The sequence below is a fragment of the Erythranthe guttata genome, chromosome 10, assembly GCF_056151865.1.
Source record: "Erythranthe guttata isolate IM_541 chromosome 10, IM_541, whole genome shotgun sequence".
Lineage (NCBI taxonomy): Eukaryota > Viridiplantae > Streptophyta > Magnoliopsida > Lamiales > Phrymaceae > Erythranthe > Erythranthe guttata.
Window position 1 is genome coordinate 8876282 of NC_142542.1, and position 17225 is coordinate 8893506.

A 17225-nucleotide genomic window follows, 5' to 3' on the forward strand; every position below is an offset into this window, starting at 1 on the left:
AACCCTCAACCCCAACCGAAAAACCCCAAAGCTCACGAAGCAAAAGTACACAATCTGACCACTCTCACTCACACACAGATTTTCTCAACCCAGAACACAAAGCAGGGAGAAGAGAAGAACGAGAGTATCATAAAGGCAGATTAAATGGGAATTTTTCGATATCTCATTCTCACACAGAGAAATATATTTATAGATCTCCACCACACAACAACCCTCTACGGAAAATAAGAGTCACGAGAAGACCAAGCAATATTTTCCGGCGGAAGAAACGGACCCGAGAAGAGAGAGATTGCAGCAGTGGCGTTTTTAGGAGTTAGGGTTCTGGGAAAATTGCTGGAGAAAAACAAAAGAAGGAGGGTTTATAAACCTGGATTTAACGGTCGAGATTAATCCTTCAAATCCGACGGACAAGATTAAATCCAGCCTTTCTCCTTTAGTTGGGCCTTAGTGATGGGCCGGTTCCAATGTGAATGAGCTGCAAAGGTGGTTGGTTGTTGGGCCTATTGTAGAAAACTCATTTGGGCCCACATATACCAATAATGGCCCTAATTACCTAGATTGGTTGCGTAGTCTTAAACTTGTGCTAACTGTTGAGGGGAGTCTCTATGTTCTTAACGAGAGACTTCCTGCCACTATACATGCGACATCGACTTATGCTGAAAAGGAAACTTATGAAGCATGGAAGAAAGATGACACTCATGCTAGGTATTGATATGATAACCGCCATGGAGCCCGCGCTTGCGAGGAAATATGAGTCTCACTTACATGCTTTCGATATCAAGGCTCATCTCGATAGCATGTATAGTGAGAATATTAGGGCATCGAGGTACGCTGCTACAAAGGAGTTGATCATGGCGAGACTGCGCGAAAGGACTTTGCTCCACGAGCAGTGTCTCAAATGATCACTCTCCATGAAAAGCTAGTGAATCTCGATGTCACCCTCCCTGCCGAGCTCTCATTGGATTTGATCATGTTGTCTCTTCATAGTTCCTATGAATCGTTCATAGTGAACTTCAACATTAACAAACTAGATCCTCCCTTGGATGAGTTAATGAACATGTTGGTCAGTTTCGAGTCCACCATTAAGAAAAATAAGTCTGTTCTCATTGTTGCTACTTCTGGAAAGAAGAGTTCTTCCCAAAAGAAGAGAAATGAAAGAGTTCCCTTTCCAAACAGCAAGTTCGAAGTGGGTGAAGATAGTGGGGGCCCCAAGGCAAAGGTCAGCAAGCAATTTGATGATGCTTGCCATCATTGTAGAAAGAAAGGACATTGGCGCCGCAACTGCAAGGCTTACCTAAAGCAGAAACGTTCTGAAAATGGTACGTATTTCATTGACGTAAATTTATCTGTCAATTCTTTTTCTTGGGTATTAGATACGGGCCGTGGCTCACACTTATGTAATGATTTGCAGCTAATGACAAGAAGTAGAAAACTTAGAGCGGGTGAGACCTACCTAAGGATGGGGAATGGAGCAAGAGTTGTTGCTGAAGCCATTGGCACAATTTACTTAAATGTTTTGGATTCTAGTTTTCCTATTGTTTTGAACGATTGTTTATTTGTCCCGTCTCTCATTAGAAACCTTATTTCTATTCATGTATTAGATATTGAAGGTTTTACTTTTGTTTTTGGAAATTCGATTTGCATTATGCAAAAGAATGAAAATTTGATTTGCAAGGGACGACTATTAAACAACTTATATGAACTAAATCCAAGTGAAATACCTATTAATGTTATATCAGCAAAATGTAAGGAGATAGATCAAAACCCCGTACAACTTTGGCACGCTAGATTAGGTCATGTCTCTTTAAGAAGGATGAACGATTTTGTTAGTGAAGGATTGTTCACTTTGGCCGACGTGAAATCATTACAAATTTGTGAATCTTGCCTTAAAGGGAAAATGACCAAGTCACCCTACAAAGGGAAAATGGAGCGGGTCGAAGGTCTTTTGAATTTGATCCATACAGACGTATGTGATCCACTAAGTGTTAGTGCGAAGGGTGGATACAACTACTTCGCTACCTTTACCGACGATTATTCTAGGTATGGGTACGCGTACTTGATGAAGTAAAAGTCCAAAACATTTGAAAAGTTCAAAGATTTTAGACACGAAGTAGAGAAGCAACTCGGACGAAGTATTTAGAAACTACGATCCGATCGTGGTGGAGAATACTTGAGCATCGAGTTCGTAGACTATATAAAAGAGAATGGAATACAATCTCAATGGACTCCACCTGGAACTCCTCAACTTAACGGAGTTTTCGAAAGTCGGAATAGAACCTTATTAGATATGGTTCGATCTATGATGGGGTTCACCAACTTACAGGCATACTTGTGGGGTCATGCACTTCGCACTGCCGCGTATTTGCTGAATATAGTTAACACCAAAGCAGTTAAATCCACACCTTATGAACTTTGGCATTCCCGGAAACCCAACTTCAAACATATTAGGATATGGGGTTGTCCCGCTTATGTGAAGCGATTAGTGGGAGATAAGTTGGATAGTAAATCCGACTTGTGCTACTTTGTGGGGTATCCCGAAGACTCAATGGGATACGAATTCTATTATGTCAAGGAAAAAAAGACGTTTGTTTCGAGAAATACCACCTTTTTGGAAAGGGAGTTTATATCCGATAGAAAAGGGAGCAAGTAGTTCAAGAACCGCAAAGTGAAGTTCAAGTGCAAGAACAAGTAATCGAACCAATACAAGAATCCACTAATATACCTCCTGAACCTATAGTGCATAGATCCGAAAGAGTTCGGAAAATGCCGGATAGGTTATTCCTCCTCGAAAATGATGAAGATCATGTTGATCTTGGACAAGATCCAAGAACATACATTGAGGCCGTATCGGATGCGGACATGGGACATTGGCTAACTGCCATGAAATCTGAAATGGACTCCATGTACTCCAACAAGGTGTGGACCGTGGTAGATCCACCTAAGGGAATAGTTCCCATAGGCTGCAAGTGGATCTATAAAAAGAAAATTGGAGTGGATGGAAAGGTATCGACCTATAAAGCTAGATTGGTAGCGAAAGGATATACTCAAAGGCAAGGTGTTGACTATGAGGAAACCTTTTCACCAGTGGCGATGTTGAAGTCCATTAGGATTTTGTGGGCCATAGTTGCGTGGTATGACTACGAGATATGGCAAATGGATGCGAAGACCGCTTTCCTTAATGGAGACATTGAGGAAGAAATTTACATGGCGCAGCCGGAAGGCTTCATATCTACTGGAAGTGAGCAAAAGGTTTGCAAACTCCAGCGATCCATTTATGGATTGAAACAAGCATCCCGTAGTTGGAACATTAGGTTCGACTCAACTATCAAAGAGTTTGATTTTGAGAAGAATCCGGAGGAACCTTGTGTATACAAGAAGGTTAGTGGGAGGGCAGTAATATTTTTGGTGCTTTATGTTGATGACATTCTACTCATTGGGAATAACGTAGGAATGTTGCAAAAAACGAAAGCATGGTTGTCCACACGTACCTCAATGAAGGATTTGGGTGAAGCATCTTACATATTAGGAATACGGATCTATAGAGATAGAACAAGAAAGATGCTTGGCTTATCTCAAAGTATGTACATAGAAACTGTTATGAAAACGGTTTAGAATGGAAGAATCCAAGAAAGGATTCTTGCCAATGTCCCATGGGTTTCGTCTCTCGAAATCTATGTGTCCTCAGACACCTAGTGAAATCGAGGAGATGAAAAAGGACGCCTTATCCTTCTGCCATAGGAAGCATAATGTATGGCATGCTATGTACGAGACCCGATATTGCGTCTGATGTGAGTGTCACAAGCCGATATCAGTCTAACCCCGGTCCAGCTCACTGGAAGGCCGTGAAAGATATCCTCTAGTACTTACGAAGGACTAAGGATATATTTTTGGTCTATGGGGGTGCCGAGTTGAAATTAGAGGGCTTTATCTAATCTAGTTTTCAATCGGATGTGGACGACTCAAAGTCGAACTCGGGATTTATATTCACGCTTAATGGTGGTGCCATGTGTTGGAAGAGTTCCAAGCAAAGCACGACGGTCTTTTCCACTACCGAAGTTGAATATATTGCAGCGTCCGAAGCTGCAAAAGAAAGGACTTGGATAAGGAAATTCATCCAAGAGTTGGTGTCATTCCTAATACTAATGATCCAGTACCGTTGTACTGTGATAACAGCGGAGCCGTGGCGCAAGCTAAGGAGCCGAGATCTCATCAGAAGTCCAAGCATATTATGAGGAAGTATCATGTGATCCGAGAGACCATTGATAGAGGTGAAGTTAAAGTAGATCGAGTCACCTCGAAGGAGAACGTTGCAGACCCCTTCACGAAGCCTTTACCAAGGTCGGTCCACGAGAAACATCGAGAGTCGATAGGATTGCGATTCATGGGTAGTTGGCTTTAGTTCAAGTGGGAGATTGTTAGATTAGGTGACCAACAAGCCAACTTGTGGCTGTGGTCTTTCAATTTATTGTTGTAATAAACAAACCTTTTTCGTATTAATGATAAAACACCTTGGCATTCTATATCTTTGTCCCTTTGTCACAAGCATAGATATAGTCCTTACAGTTATTAAAAGTACTAGTAATTGATCGTTAGGATCGTGAGATATTTACTTTAGAATTATAAATGTTAAACGTGTTCCTAGTCGAAGGGTTATGCCACCAATGAGGATATCGGCCTTTCCCATTAAGAGATTAGCACTTAGCGTATGTGTACTGCATCTCATCGGTAAACGGTATTGTGATATCGACATGCATAAGTGGGTGCTCGTAAGTTGACGAGTTCACTGAACTCCCTCACCATAGAAATATCTAAGTGGTTCTCAATAATCGAGTAGAGATATCTATGGTATAGTTGTACACCATTAGTCCTTATGACCTAGACATCACCGTGACTTCACTAGAGGACCAGCTGTATCGTGACCAGTCCCTGAGTTCCACCGAGGACCACCCCAAGGGCCGGTGTTAGTGCAGTTCGAAATCTAGTGGGAGGTATGTGCATTGTAGTCGGGGATTCGGTCGCTAGAATAGTCTTGGATGTCCTGTGTGTTCTCATAGTTTGGAATCTCTAAGTCTATGGCCAGAGCTGACTAAGTGATGATTAGAGAATTCGATTCTCTAAGTCATGCACGTACCGATTACAACACTTAGAACGATCGCACAGTCATTGAACTACTAAGGAGGTCTCGATGAACCAATGCCTCTATACATGATTGGAAGTCAATATGATTGAGTCCAACATTTGTAATTTGGAATTATGAATGAGAATAAGAGAAGGAAAAGAATAGGCAAACATCTTAGTGAACTTTCTAAATCGGAAAATTTCCAAATTTAGAAAGTGCACTGAATTAGGGTTTCCACTTTTAGAAAGTTTGAAATCGAGAATTGGCACTCGTAATGACGAGGACATTATAATGATTCAGAAATTGTAATCGTTACAATTTTCCGATCATTGAATTGAGATAAACGAGCGAATAAAGAACTAACGAGCTTAAGTTGTTGGGCCCAGTCCAACTTAAGCCCGTTAGTGCTTTTATGCAAGACACTATAAATACTTGATTTATAAGTCTTGCAAAGATAGACAACCCTAAAACAAAACCCTAGCCGCTCATCTCTCTCTCGGCCAACCTCCATCCGTGGCCACCACCGCCGCCGTCGCCACCATCTCGCCGGAATCTTGGTCGATCCTATTGGTAGTTCTTTTCTCTTTTCGTTTCTTCCGTTTTATTCTAACTATTTCGTGTCTAGTGCCACATTTTAGTAGATTGAATTATACGAGGTGAAATCCAAGAGGAGGAAGATCGAAGAATCGAAGAATCTAGGAGCAGCCAACGACGCACGCGCCTCCACGCGCCGCCCGAAGACAGCGCGTGAACCACACGCGCCGCCGTTGCTCACGGCGTCGCCACCACCGCTTCGTCATCGCTGCCCCGGATTGCACTGGTTTCCGTGGCAATCTTGCTTCGTTTCTTGCGCCTACTTCACGCTTCAAGAGGTAAAGTTTCGAATCCGTAGATATTCGATCGATTTAATTTAGATTCAATATGCATGTTCGTACAGTAAGTACGATGTATGAATTTATGTATATTATGTGATTACATGAAATTCGTTATTTACTGCGAGCATGATTAATTGATTTAATGCGAGCATGCGAGTTGATTTATTGTCGATTAAATAATTCGCATGTATGTTGTTTTGAATTTCGCTGGAAGCGCAAAGGTAAGCAATTAATTGTTTACATTTATCGGGCATGTGATTATGTGTTTTAAATTCGTTTAATTCGCATAAAATTTTTGTTTTCCGTTGCGTACACGTGTCTGATTCCCAACAATGGACACATTTGATAATTAAGAACATGTCATCATTTTAAATTGACCAGTGTCGATCAATTAGGTGTAAATTGAACTTTTATACATTATGGGCTCGTTCAGTTACCTATTGGGTTAGATTGGATTGCATGAGATTGTATTAACTCTCTACTGACTAATTAATTATTTAGTTAGTATCATGTTCGGTTTCTTAGATTATATTTGCTATTAAATTTGTTAAAATCAATTATTATATATGAATTGTCTATAAAACCACTTAGTTAACAGTAATAAAATATGGTTTTAAGAATAAAATTGCATTTTTCATTTTTAGTCACCCCCTATAAAATTAATGTCAAGGGCAGGGATACTACTAATTTAATAAAATAGTAGCATTTAATAGAAGGCTTTGATTTTAGTAGCGGGTTTGAAAAAATGTGAATCTTGCCAACCAAACATGTTATTAGACCCTACTATTAAGTCACTAGAACCTTATTGCGGTAACCGAACGAGCCCTATATAGATTAGTAAATGGACTATATTTGGTCCTGCACGTGGGGAAAGAAAATAATTTTACTTGAGTGATGTTATTTCCAACTTCAAATTATCTCAATTACCATCAAATTTATATGAATATTATAAATACCTTCAGATTTCTAATCCACCGTCCTCCCTTATATTCAGTTAATACTCATTTGTTCTAATATTGTTTTGCAACGCAATATTTATGCAAAAATATTTATTATAAGATAGTTAAACGTCCATATCAGATGATCCGCGGATTTTGCAACTTGTGTTAATGTATCAGAGCATTTCATCCAATTTTGCACAACAAAATTGTGAACTTTAAATTTTATAATGTTACCCCACAATTAATCTTTTCCAAAATTAAACCTAAATGGGTAACCGACGATTCTAATAATCGTCCAATATAAATCAATTTATGGGTAGATTGTGCTGAATAAAATGTAACTCATTTCTTAAATTTTTATCCGCCGAAAACAACATTATCAAAAATCTCTAATTTGTTCACATAACTTATTTCTACACGAATGCTCTTACTTTATTTCTACAAAAATGTGAATTCCTGCTCTTTTTTGACATTTGCGTATTTTCCTCTGACGAAGGTATCTTTCGCTTAAGGTGGAGATGGTGGGATTTTATGGTAAAGATTCTAGTGGGAAATGGTAAAGTTTTTTTGTGAATATTCTAATTAGTTTGGTTGTGAACCGTTTATAAATTTGTACAAAATATGAGTGAAAGAGGAAAAATGGTAGAATAAGAAATGGCGGCGGATATATGCAAGCCCATTTTTTTCTTTGTTCAAACACACATAAAAGGGTTCCTTAGTTCAAGCCAACAAATTTATCTAATTTTCTTATATCAAGATCAAAGAGGACGAATATGCCCTCATCCATAAATACTACCAAAATACAAACACAAACCCTATAATCCTATTTTTAATTTGTTCGAGACCAACCAAGAAAAAAAAACAAAAAACAAAAAGAAAAATATCTGATCCGCCGTCGTTGTACAACCGCCGTTGCACGAACGACGTCGCACCACCACCGCGAAGCCGATCAGAGAGATCGCCACCGCACCGGCGCCAGCATACAACCCACCCACTTGCACTCCACCACCACCAACCCACCACTTTTTTATACTAGACTTTTTGTTGGTAAATTTGAAACATTAATCAAGCATTGATTCCTTGAAAATTAATCGATGTTAATTACTTGTTGGGTTGCAATGGTTTGGTCGATTTAAGATTAAATTTTGAGATTGAAATCGGAGCTGGGAAATCAGCGGGTACGCGTCGATTTTTTTGAAAAAGTCAGCATATTCAGACCGATGTTTTTTTTTTTTTGAAAAATCGGCACTGTAATACCGATTTTGTGTTTGTAAAATCGGCACGTGTATACCAATTAATTTTGAAAACCTCGAACAGTGAATACCTATTTTTGGTATCCTTGATTTTTTTTTTTTTAAAAAGAAAAAAACGACACAAAAACTAAAATAAACGGTTAACACATATCTTATTACTTTTTCAACCCTCATAAATCACCATCTCCTTGTTTTCCGACTCCATGGTAAATGTTTGGTGATTATTTGATTGTTTTGGTGTTTAGAGTCTTGGTGGTTTGTGAAGAAGGAGGAGAAGAAGAAGAATGGATTTTTTAGATTGTGAAACAGTGGGTGTGTTTGTAGATTTATTTTATTTGGATTTACACAAAGGAAATTAGTTTTTTTTCCTTTCTTTTTTATTTTTTTGTACAAAGAAATTTGTGGGCTTGCATATATCCGCCGTCATAAGAAATATATTTAATTTGGTTGTGAAATAAAATATTTTGAAGGTGGAAATAACACGTCCTATTACTTTTATGATTTGGAAGGGCAATGAGTCGTTAATAGGTTATAGATTGTTAGAGATATTTACAAAGGGGTTTTGTGCATAAGTCCCTGACCAACCATCTTTATTATTCTAGGTTTAGGAGTTATATCTATTTCGTCAATAAGCCCATCACTTTAATATTTATTATAAATATAAATAAAGGAAAAATAAATGTATACGACAAAACTATCACAAACCCTTTACACTCAACTTTTAATTGTAACCCCAATTTAATCAATTTTGACCACACAATTCCATTTTTTACTTCCCTTTTTTAAAAAACTTACTTTTTTTCAAAAAATATTCTTTTGCCGCCGGTTTCTGTCGTTGACTTTTCGATTTTTTTTTTGTCTGTTTTTTCCGCCGTCGGATTCCGCTGTTGACCGTAATTGTTTTTTCCACCGCCGGATTCCGCTGTTGACCGTAATTGTACTGGCATTCGGGTCGGATCGGGTTATTTGGGTTTTTGGCTTGGAAATCATTACCCGAACCCGACCCGAAATAACCGGATACCCGGCAATCGGGTACCCGGTTATTTCGGCTCGGGTCGGGTCGGGTTCGGGTTTCTTCCTCTTTTTTTTTGTTGGAATCAATATATTCAATAATAATGTTGATATTCGAACTATTACCTATTACAAAGTTATTTATTTATTATAAAAAATAATAAAAAATTAGGTGCCAATATAAAAACTTGAACGACTAAACATATTGTTGCAATATGAAAACAAGAATTGGAAGCTCAAAATGAAATGTATTAGATGAAACTCAATAGTAAATAATAAAAAGAATATATAGATGATATAGCATTAGATGGGCTAGAAATTGTGTTGGGCTTGGATGAAATGGGCTACGTAGTTTAGTTTTTTTTTTTTGGGGCCGGGTAACCGATTGGGTACCCAGTTGACTTCAAAATTACCCGATTCGGTCTGGTAAAACCCGACCGGGTCGGGTCATAACCCGAATGCCCACCCCTAACTGTAGTTACTAGTAAAATAACTCTAAACACAATAATATTACTATCAACCACATTAATATTATTATTTTTTTGGATTTTTTTTTTTTTGAGTTATTGACGAAGTGACGTAATAATATTACTGTCTATTATTGTAATATTATTGTTATCACAATAATATTACTGTGGCTGACGGTAATATTACTGTCAACCACAGTAATATTAATTCTTTTGGCTTTTTATTATGTTTACCTTTGTTGAACGGTCAACCTATTAATATTACTTTATTACACAATAATAATGACTTTTGTTGTGTTAATATTACTGTGCTAGAGATTAATATAGCAATATTACTGTGTTAACCGTAGTATAGTTAATTTACTGTGTTTAACCATAATATTGTTAATATTACTGTCTGCCACATCAATATTACTTGTTTAAACGGGGGAAAAAGATGTTAAAGAAATCAAAAATTCAAAAAAGAAAACCAAAAAAGTCAACGCAGGAAACCGGTGGCGGAAAAATCAAGAAGGAAAAAAAAAGGAAAAAAGTCAACGGCGGTGACAGACGAAATTGTCCACAAAATTGTGTTTTGGGAAAATAGAATAATTTGGGAAACTTGGGGTCAAATTGAGGTTAAATTAAATTAAATGATGAAATTGGAGCATATTAAAATGTGAGGGGCTAGTTTAATGTTTTACTAACCTTTGGACCATGTGTGAATTTTTTTATAAAAGAGTTTATTGTTTGGACCATTTATAAATAAGTATCTATTGATGGACTTGTTTGTAAAGTGCCCATTTAGGAAAGGAGATCACATTTATATGTTGTGGTTGATTGTAATCTTTTATAATCTCTTTTGTTTATCTTGAGAATTCTATTAGTTAGGATATATTTAGAATATATTACAAGTTATGTAAACTATATATATATATATATATATATATATATATATATATATATATATATATATATATATATATATATATATATATATATATATATATATATATATATATATATATATATACTCCCTTCTCAATTACGTAATAATATCCACAAATTATTATCATCCTCAATTCTCTACAACATAGATTACAAACTCAAAAGCCAAAAACAACATGAGCTCATAATCGATTGTGATATGCTACTACAGAAAGGAAAAAAAAAAATATTACTTCTCTAAATCTTATAAGGGTACGGTGTTCTTTTTAATTAGTGTCGTGGTATCATTGTTTCATTCTCTTTAACTTTTACCTGCCTGATATACTGCATATATAGCCATCTAATTATTTATTTTAAAACCAATTTTCAGCTATTGTTGGTGTACGATTATTCATGTTTCTCGGGTTACTGGTAATTGTTGTTTATCGTATAGCTGCTGCTGTTTCAGTTTTCTTGTTAACGTACGCTAATTGGTTTTTTCGTGATCTGTTTAATCATTTTTAGCTTTCAATCAGTTTTGCAAGTTTTCTTTTTTTGAATACTTTAAATTCAAGTTAAGAGTTTGTTTCATAGTAATAGCCTTCTTTAGGAATATTGGAATTTGATCAATTCTATGAGTTTGTTTCGTATCCTGTTACAAATAGCGGTGTAAGCGATTGTCCATATACATTATTATTATGAATAGTAGTTATTTCCGTAGTTTCATTTTTCCAGTAATATGTATCCACTGTATTGTGTGTTTGCTTATGAATTTGTTCTAGAAAGTGGTTGGTTTGTTTTAATTTTAAATCAAGACAAATGATTCTTTATCATCTCATACATTTACCTCAATCTTGTGTCTCAGGTGTGATTATTCCAGCTTAAACTTGATTATATATGGCTCCCCTAATTCCATGCACCACCACAAACAGCATTTCACCTACTTCAGGTGTTGCCTTTACAATAAACCAAAGGAGCAACTGCTACTTATCCAGATTCAACATCACTATAAAGCTTAACCGACAAACGTTACAAGCCCAAAAATATACACTACCTCTGTCGAAATCTGTTGGATTACAAACGTTTTCGCAAATTCGGATTGGTTCTGTTTTTTACGTACATTCAGTGGGTGCTGCTACAGATGCTGAAGGGACGAGTGGAGGATCATTTAAACGCTCAAGATATGTTAGAAAGAGTGAGATGCCACCTGTGAATAACGAAGATCTTATCCCTGGAGCAACTTTCACCGGGAAAGTAAGATCGATCCAACCATTCGGTGCATTTATTGATTTTGGGTCTTTCACCGATGGGCTCGTTCATGTTTCGAATTTGAGTAATGAGTTTGTGAAGGATGTTGGTAGTATAGTGAGTGTTGGACAAGAGGTGGTAGTCAGATTAATAGAAGCTAATATGGAAACACGGAGGATATCTTTAAGCATGCGCAACGTGATGACGTCAGCAAATGATGAAGAAGATTTTGATGAAAATCTCATACAGCAGGGTGTGGTGTATACCGCCACTAACCCTTTTGTGCTAGCTTTTCGGACCAACAAAGTCATCTCTGCATTTTTAGATGAACTGGAAAAGGAAAAACAGAATGAACATGAGTTGTTAGTGGCGGATATTTCCGACAAGATTGTAGCACAAGTTAAAGAGAATGCAGTTGATGAAAAATTAGTAAAAGGTGAAGAACAAAGCAAACATCACAGCTCTATATGAAACACAAAGTGGTAATGACTTATTGATCTCGAGATTCCTTGTCGGTTGATGCAAATGATAATCATGATTCTCGTATTGGAGTTCTATTTCTTTTTTAGGTACAAGTGCAGCATGCATCGGTTCAAGTTCTTATAAAGATGGCAAGGAATCAAGAAATCTCCCCATGGATGTGTATAACGAGTATAAGGGTGAAATAGTTGGTGGAGCAAGAGATCATGTAATCATATGACACGAGTTTAATTCCCCTTACCAACGGCTATCTAATTCGAGTTTATCACACATGACTTATGTCTGGTGTACATGGTTGTTCATCGCAAATTTAATCGAAGTACACATAATAAAAACTATGTAGAAATGGTTAGACCATAAAAAATGTTGTGCGTCAAACTGTAGGGTTTTCCACTGATATCGATATGAATTTGTTTGATTTTGAAAAAATATTTTTCATTCCAAATTCTGAAAATGTGATTACGATTTTTGGATGGGAATTGGAATATGCATGAGATTCCGATTTTCGATCCGATTTCAATTTCCGAAAATAATTCCAAATTTTCCGACCTTTTTTTTCTCAGAATTACACTTATAATATTAATAATATTATATTTGAAGTTACTAAAAAAATAGAATTTTATGATTTCCGCCAATTACGATCCGGAAAATTCTGATTTCGGAACAAAGTTTTTTCATTCCATTTTCTGAAATTCTGTTTTTTTTCTAATTTTGGACCAGAATTGGGATGGATTTTTTCACTTAAAAAAAGAATTAGAATTTTTCCGAAAGTAATTGTTCCGATTCGACTGGTCCGTTTTCCATCCTAAGGTGGGCAATTTGGCAATTGCATATACGCCCATTGTAATGTGGACTACTTATTGAATAATAGGTCCAAAGAAAAGAAAAAAACTCTTTTACCTCACTGATAGGGATAGCCATCAAAATTGAAAACAATAATTAGTTTAATTAATGACAATAATAATTAGAATGAAAACTTAATTGTCATAATATGAAATTAATTATTAAATAAATGAAACAAACAAAGAAAATAGGCGGGAAAGTAAGAGATAAAAATAATAATAATAGTTAAAAGATATAGATGTAGTGGATTATTATGTGTTTGTGGAGATTCCGTAAGTAATTAGAAAAAAAATTGGCCGGATATAATAACCACATGGGTTTAAAGTAGTGTTGGCAATGTGCGAAGTGTTTTTTTTTTTAAAGCTCATTAATTCAATGTATATTTAATTAATGCAAGAATAAAATTCCAATCAAGAGAAAAGCCTGAAGGTTATGGGTCAACGAAAATTTGAAAATGTCTTGTTGGATGGGATTGGGTAGGTGTTACTAGTTATTAGTGCATGTCTTATTGCAACGCACGTCTGAAACTTGAAGTAGTTGAAACAAATTAAGAAACATCATAACAAAGTTGTTAATTATGCTAAAAAAAAAAAAAAAATCTTAATTAATTTGAAGAGAAGAAACTAACCAGGGTATTTGCAGGGAAGATGGAGAAGAAGAAAAAGGTTGATCAACCACAATTATGTTTTCTTTCTTTGTCCACCAAATTAATCCTTGTTTAAAAGGATCGGAGGTAAGGTGATCGATATATATATATATATATGGTGTACTGTTATGTTTCTGAATTTGTAGAGTTGGATTCTCATCTGGTCTTTTGACCTTAACTGCTTTTTGCATTTGTGTTTCTTGAAATGTTTCATTTGGGATCATGTTTATGTGACCTTGGATTTAATTGTGGGTGCAATGAATTGTTGCAGAATTTACAGAAGATTTCTATTGAGAAAGGATGGGGTGCATATGCTCAAAGGACTTGAATGCACCTGATTATTATGTATCATCAGCTGAAAATGAAAAGGAGAAACAAAAAGATCACGAGTTTGGTATTCCTAAATCATCTCTTGTGAATTCAAAGTCTAACATAACAACAACATTGCAATTGAATAATGATGTGGCAGCGAGTAGAGCAAGTGTGGATGAAAATAGAAAAACGAGAATAATTGAAAGGCCTAAATTAAATGGGGGAATTAAGCAGACAATGAGTAGAGTTAAAGGCGGTATGCTACCGGATGGTGGTGCTGCTGCTGGATGGCCATCATGGCTAGCTTCCGTCGCTGGGGAGGCTATTCGCGGTTGGACTCCTAGGACTCCAGATTCTTACGAAAAACTCAACAAAGTCAGTCCCCCGATAATTTGTTTTCCTTTGCTTTCTGCACTATTATTATGTTGTTTTCTTAAGAAAATTGGTTTATGTTGGCCATGTGTATACATGCAGATTGGGCAAGGCACTTACAGTAGTGTTTACAGGGCACGTGACCTAACAACAGACAAGATTGTAGCAATGAAAAAAGTAAGATTTGTTAATATGGATCCAGAGAGTGTTCGTTTCATGGCAAGAGAGATTTGCATCCTTCGCAGGTTAGACCATCCAAACGTAATGAAGCTTGAAGCACTTGTGACATCAAGGATTTCGGGTAATTTGTACCTTGTGTTCGAGTACATGGAGCATGATCTTGCTGGCCTTCTTGCTTCACCCAGGGTCAAATTTACCGAACCTCAGGTTCGTTCCTTTCTCTTCTTTTCTTTTCCAGTTGAATTAAAGATCCTCCATCTAGGGTTGTTGTTAACAGTATATTGCATTGCATTGTAGATAAAATGTTATGCTCGGCAAATGTTTTTGGGACTTGAACACTGCCACAGTCGGGGTGTTCTCCATCGAGATATTAAGGGTTCGAATCTTCTAGTTGACAATAACGGAATCCTTAAGATTGGAGATTTTGGTTTGGCTACATCCTTTGATGCTAACAACCGAAAGCAGCCGTTAACTAGTCATGTTGTAACTCTGTGGTACAGAGCTCCTGAACTATTGTTAGGTGAAACACATTATGGAGTAGCAGTCGATATGTGGAGCGCTGGTTGTATTCTTGCTGAATTGTTTGCAGGGAAGCCTATCATGCCTGGAACAACCGAGGTTACGTATTATTATTATTCTCATTATATGATTTGTGTGTCAAATTAATATCTAATTTTAATATATTAATGCAGGTGGAGCAAATGCACAAGATATTCAAACTATGCGGTTCCCCTACAGAGGAATACTGGAGAAAAACAAAATTACCTCACACCGGTAGTTTTAAGTCGCAACGCGTGTACAAGCGCCGTGTTGCTGATGCATTCAAAGACTTCCCTTCATCAGCTTTGAATCTAGTACAAGTACTCCTCTCTATTGATCCTGAGCTCAGGGGTTCCGCTTCTTCTGCACTCAAAAGCCAGGTATTTAATTTTATTCGTTCATCACTTTTTGATATTATATTCCTTGAAGAACACAAGACGATCCAAATTTGTATTTTCATGGTTTCAGTTCTTCACATCAGATCCTCTTCCATGTGCTCCATCTAGCTTACCCAAGTATCGTCCAAGTAAAGAATTTGATGTCAAGCTTCGAGAACAGGAAGCAAGACGGTAAGAAACACGATACTCGGAATAAACAAATATAAATTCAATTAAAAGGAATCAAGCTTTGTTGTTTCTTCCTTCTGAATTAATAAGCAAGTGAAGTAGTTATGTAGTTGAGAAATAATGGATCACAAATATTGCCACTTATGGATGACAAATGTGTTTTTTGGCTCTTATCCCTGCAGGCGAAAAGCTGCGAGCGTGAGAGAAGTTGGAGCTGAATATGTAGCAAGTAATACAAGAAAAACAAAAGCCACTATGGAAGCTGACAAGGTTTCTATTTGCACAATCTCTTGTCATTTGTCCAATAATAATGATAATAATAATAGTAGTAGTACTAGTAATAATAATAATAATAATAATGGAACAGGGACAATCAAATAATAAAAGCAACATTGAAAAATACAAGCCAGCGGAGGAGGAGAATGGAGTTGATGATTCTATAATAATAATGCAGCACCCGAAGTCTGTAGGAAGAAAGCTGATGGATGATGACGATGATGATGATGTTCATTCAATTCTAGTGCGGACATTGAGCTCTTCTGGAGGTGGGGCACAACAACTTATGAAACAAGCTTCACAACTGCATCAGATAGTAATAGAGCCATCGTCGAATTATCATTCCAACAACGATCCAAAAGTTGTTAAGGAATATGCACCAAAGAGAAACAGGATATTTTGCTCAGGACCATTAATGCCTACAGGGGGTGCGGGGAACATGGAAGACATGCTAAAAGAGCATGAAAGACAAATTCAACAAGTTGTCCGCAAAGCTCGTCTCCACAAGTCCAGGACCAAAGACTAGCTAGACTAACCCCAAATTATATTCACTATTTTCTTTTAGTTTACATTTATTTCAACAACTTGAGTCTCAAGCTGCAAATACAAATACTTCACTCATGGAAATTAAATACTCTTTTAAGCCTGATCATGATGAGTTAAGTGTTCCTCAGATTGTAGTTGTAAAATTAATGTTCAATTTTTAGTACATTTTTCTCAAAATAAATAAATAGCTCTCAGATATAACTAGTATGGGTGTCTCATATCCTCTTCACATGCATATTATTTTACAATACATATTCATTGTTGTGTTGCGTTTCCTGCAAGTATTCCTTTCTCCATTTCACAACATTAACAACACCACTAGAGTGATATCCATGATCCTATTTTATTTTGGCCTTAAAACATAAAAATCAAGGGGTTATTTCAGATAGCCCTCTTCACTCGCCTGCATAATGTGGGATAAGTCCAAGTCTTTTTAATTTTTTAAGTAAAACCCATTAGTTCTAAATAGGGGTGTGAACGAGCCGAGTTCGAGCCGAGCTCGCCTCTTTTGGCTGGCTCGAGCTCGAGCTCATCGAGTTGTTCGTGTTAATTTTGTCGAGCTCGAGCTAGAGCCCAATTTTTTTTTTTTTTATAAATATTTTTTAATTATTATTTTATTATTAAAAATTATTTTAAAAAAATAC

At 36.6% G+C, this 17225-nt stretch overlaps 2 protein-coding genes across 2 annotated transcripts; both read left to right on the top strand.

Annotated features, from left to right (window-relative positions):
• The first annotated feature begins 11469 nt into the window (after nt 1–11469).
• LOC105966430 (polyprotein of EF-Ts, chloroplastic) lies at nt 11470–12385 on the top strand. Its single transcript, XM_012990982.2, has one exon. The coding sequence runs from the start codon at nt 11470–11472 to the stop codon at nt 12289–12291; it is 822 nt and encodes a 273-aa protein (XP_012846436.2). The 3' UTR covers nt 12292–12385.
• Nucleotides 12386–13678: 1293 nt separating this feature from the next.
• Nucleotides 13679–16782, top strand: LOC105966425 (putative serine/threonine-protein kinase At1g09600). Its single transcript, XM_088824107.1, has 8 exons — nt 13679–13876; nt 14061–14476; nt 14576–14860; nt 14951–15271; nt 15346–15573; nt 15662–15762; nt 15942–16029; nt 16127–16782. The coding sequence occupies exons 2-8, from the start codon at nt 14090–14092 to the stop codon at nt 16559–16561; spliced, it is 1845 nt and encodes a 614-aa protein (XP_088680233.1). The 5' UTR covers nt 13679–13876; nt 14061–14089; the 3' UTR covers nt 16562–16782.
• Nucleotides 16783–17225: the final 443 nt, after the last annotated feature.